The following is a 2,727-nucleotide window of genomic DNA, read 5'->3' on the forward strand; positions in this document are numbered from 1 at the left end:
GCCCCGTGCCTGTCACAATCATGAAGGCATCCGAGGACACCACCGACACGGAGTCGTCGTACCAGGACACACCGCCACCATCCGGCACGCCGCCTCCGTACTACGCCCCCGTGGAGTACGAGCTCAGTGAGCACGGGTCTATGAGCGATCCACGTCGCTTCTCGGTCGGCTTCCTGCAAGAGGCTGGCTACCTCGACGAGAACCTGCAGCGGTGTAAGCGTCCGAAGCCCTCTTCGCCCGTCCCGTTTGCCGGGTCGGACGCGTCTGCGCCGCCTAAAGAGACCTCGGTGGCAGGGGCGACGACGCCCGACTCTGACACCGACGCCGCGACGGACAAGGCCCTCTGCGCCAAGCTCGAGGATACCGAGAACGACGCTACCCCCTGCACCGCCCTCGGTGTTGACCTCGATGAAGTTGAGCAGCCGGCCAGGTCTTTCGCGGAGCTGCGCCACCGGGCCGAGGTGGCCATGGAGAAGGCCAAGGGCAAGGCGGCGGCGGCGGCGGTGGCGGGTTCTCACGTCCGGTCCTTTGCGGCAGGTATCAACCCCCTCACGCAGCAGTTCTGAAATGGTGTTGAATAAATAGAGTCTTGAATAAAAAGAGTCCTACACCAGCAAATATCTCGCTCTCACGCGCGGCTCGCAAAGTGTCGCGGCCGCTGAGGCGTCGCGGCGTCGCTGTCTCGGCTCCCCGCCGCTCCCGTGGCCTGGCGCGGCGTGTGCACACGAGAGAGGGGGGTGAGCGGGCAACGAGCTGCACTCACTGAGCAGCTTTCTGCTTCTTCGCCTCGCGGTTCCTCATGTTGCGGAACTTGGCGGTAACCTGCGGGAGCGTGATGCCAACCATGCCAAACTTATCAGCCACCTCCGCCTGGGTGGCGCTCTCGAGGAAGTGCTTCTCATACTTCCGCCGCTCCTTGCCGTCGACCGCAGACCAGGCCGCAAGCGAGGCCAGGAAGAGAGAGTTTGCCGCCTCGTTGAACACCTATGCACGCGGCAAACAGAGCGCCTGTGAGCGTCGCCATCACATGCGAGGCAGTGTCGGCGCAGAGGTGTGGGACCGCTGCGACGCCGCTCGTCGGGACCGTGCCCTCGAGCGAGGGGAGGGGGGAGTGGTCGTCGTCGTCGTCGCCGCCCTCGTCATCGTCGTCGTCATCGTCACCAGGAGGGAGCGCCCGCTTGGTGCTCTTCTTGGCGGTAGACGCCTTGCCCTCCTGCTTGCGGCGGCGCAGGTCGAGGAGGTCGGCGCGCAGCTTCTCCATCTTCCCCTTGTACTTGGCGAGCCACGTCTCGATCTTCTCCGTGTTGCAGCAGTTGAGCGGCGCCTTGTCCATCCCGCTGGCGCCGATCCCTGCGAGAAAGTTGGTCTTGTTCACCCCGCTCATCTCGTAAATCTCCACCTGCTGGATGTTGATCGAGTGGGCCTTTGCGTTGCTCTGTGGGCGGGGACACATGCAGTCTCAGTCATGCACGCAGTGTGTGAAGGGAAGCACTTGGGCAGGTGTCGTCACCTCGAAGCTCTCCTTGTCGGCTTTGACCTTGCCGACAAACGCGTCGCGGAAGATCTCGGCATCGAGGTAGACGATGAGGACGAGGTCAGTCGAGGGCGTCGAGGGTGGCGAGAAGACGACCGACGTGTCGAGCTTGACCGGCTCGTCGAGTGCGTCCTCGGCGTGGAGCACACCCTCCTGCCGCAACGCGACCTCGGCCGCGCGTGGGCCCAGAATCTTGAGAGCGCCCTGAGTCGCGAGCTCGCGCAGCGTGGTGGTCGTGCCGGCTGTGATGGTCAGCGCGATGGTGCGTGAGTAGGTCTTGACCTTCACGCCCCGCCTTCTGGAGAGGTCCGCGGTCATCGCCGGCTGCGCCTTGTCGCCCTTCAGCGTGACTGAGAGAGTCGTGCTGGGCAACTTGCGCACCTCGGGCGCCGTGCCTGCCGGCTGCCCTGCCGCCACCACCTCCTCGTCCGCCGCCTCCTCCTCGGCCGCCGGCTCGCCTCCCGGGAGCGCCACCGCAGCCGTTTCCTCCTCCGCCGGGCCCTCCGTCTCCGCCGCCGGCTCCTCGGCCGGCGGCGGCACCTCAGCCTCCGCCGCCGCCTCCGCCGCCTCCGCCGCCGCCTCCGCCGCCGCCGCCTCAGCGGGCGTCGCAGTCGTCACCGCCAGCTCGTCTGACGCCGCCGACGGAGGCCCGCACGGCTCGTCGGCGCGAGGGGCAGTGTCCGTGTCAGGCGTGCACATGGCTGTACGTCAACGGGACGTACGGCACGTGGCTGTGAACTCGGAGCTCGGCCTGTGAACTCCGACTCTGTTCCGACCGTGATCCGACCTGATCCGACCGGTCGGAACAGGGGTCAGCGGCGGCGGGAGGGAGGGATTTTCCCGACCTTGTTCCGACTCTGGTCCGACCCTGATCCGACCGTGTTCGAAGTGAACACGGTCGGATCAGGTCGGTGTTCGAGAGAGGTCGGATCAGGGTCGGAACAGGTCAGAGTGGAACCCTCTTTTGGTGCTCTGTTCACAGATAGGTTGAAGAAGAAACAAGAAGCTCACATCGCACAGACAGTGAGGGTGTGAGAGGCGGACCTAAGGAAGTTCACATAAACGCACAACCCCGGGCCCGAAATCGCACACAGACAGTCAGACATGCAACACGGGGTCCCACACGAAAACACAAACGGCAAACAACGCGCGCGTGAACAGGGCTCCAGGCCCCAAATTACGTGTGAGTGTTA

The 2,727-nt window shown here is 65.1% G+C and overlaps 1 protein-coding gene across 1 annotated transcript; it reads right to left on the reverse strand.

The window, feature by feature from the left end:
* Positions 1-759: 759 nt before the first annotated feature.
* EMIHUDRAFT_460672 (hypothetical protein) lies at positions 760-2,498 on the reverse strand (the record flags this gene model as incomplete). Its single annotated transcript, XM_005784639.1, has 4 exons — positions 1,511-2,498; positions 1,162-1,435; positions 1,028-1,062; positions 760-984 (listed from the first exon to the last, which is right to left on the reverse strand). The coding sequence occupies exons 1-4, from the start codon at positions 2,231-2,233 to the stop codon at positions 760-762; spliced, it is 1,257 nt and encodes a 418-aa protein (XP_005784696.1). The 5' UTR covers positions 2,234-2,498.
* Positions 2,499-2,727: the final 229 nt, after the last annotated feature.

The sequence above is a fragment of the Emiliania huxleyi genome (assembly GCF_000372725.1).
Source record: "Emiliania huxleyi CCMP1516 chromosome Unknown EMIHUscaffold_1699, whole genome shotgun sequence".
NCBI classification, from domain to species: Eukaryota; Haptophyta; order Isochrysidales; family Noelaerhabdaceae; genus Emiliania; species Emiliania huxleyi.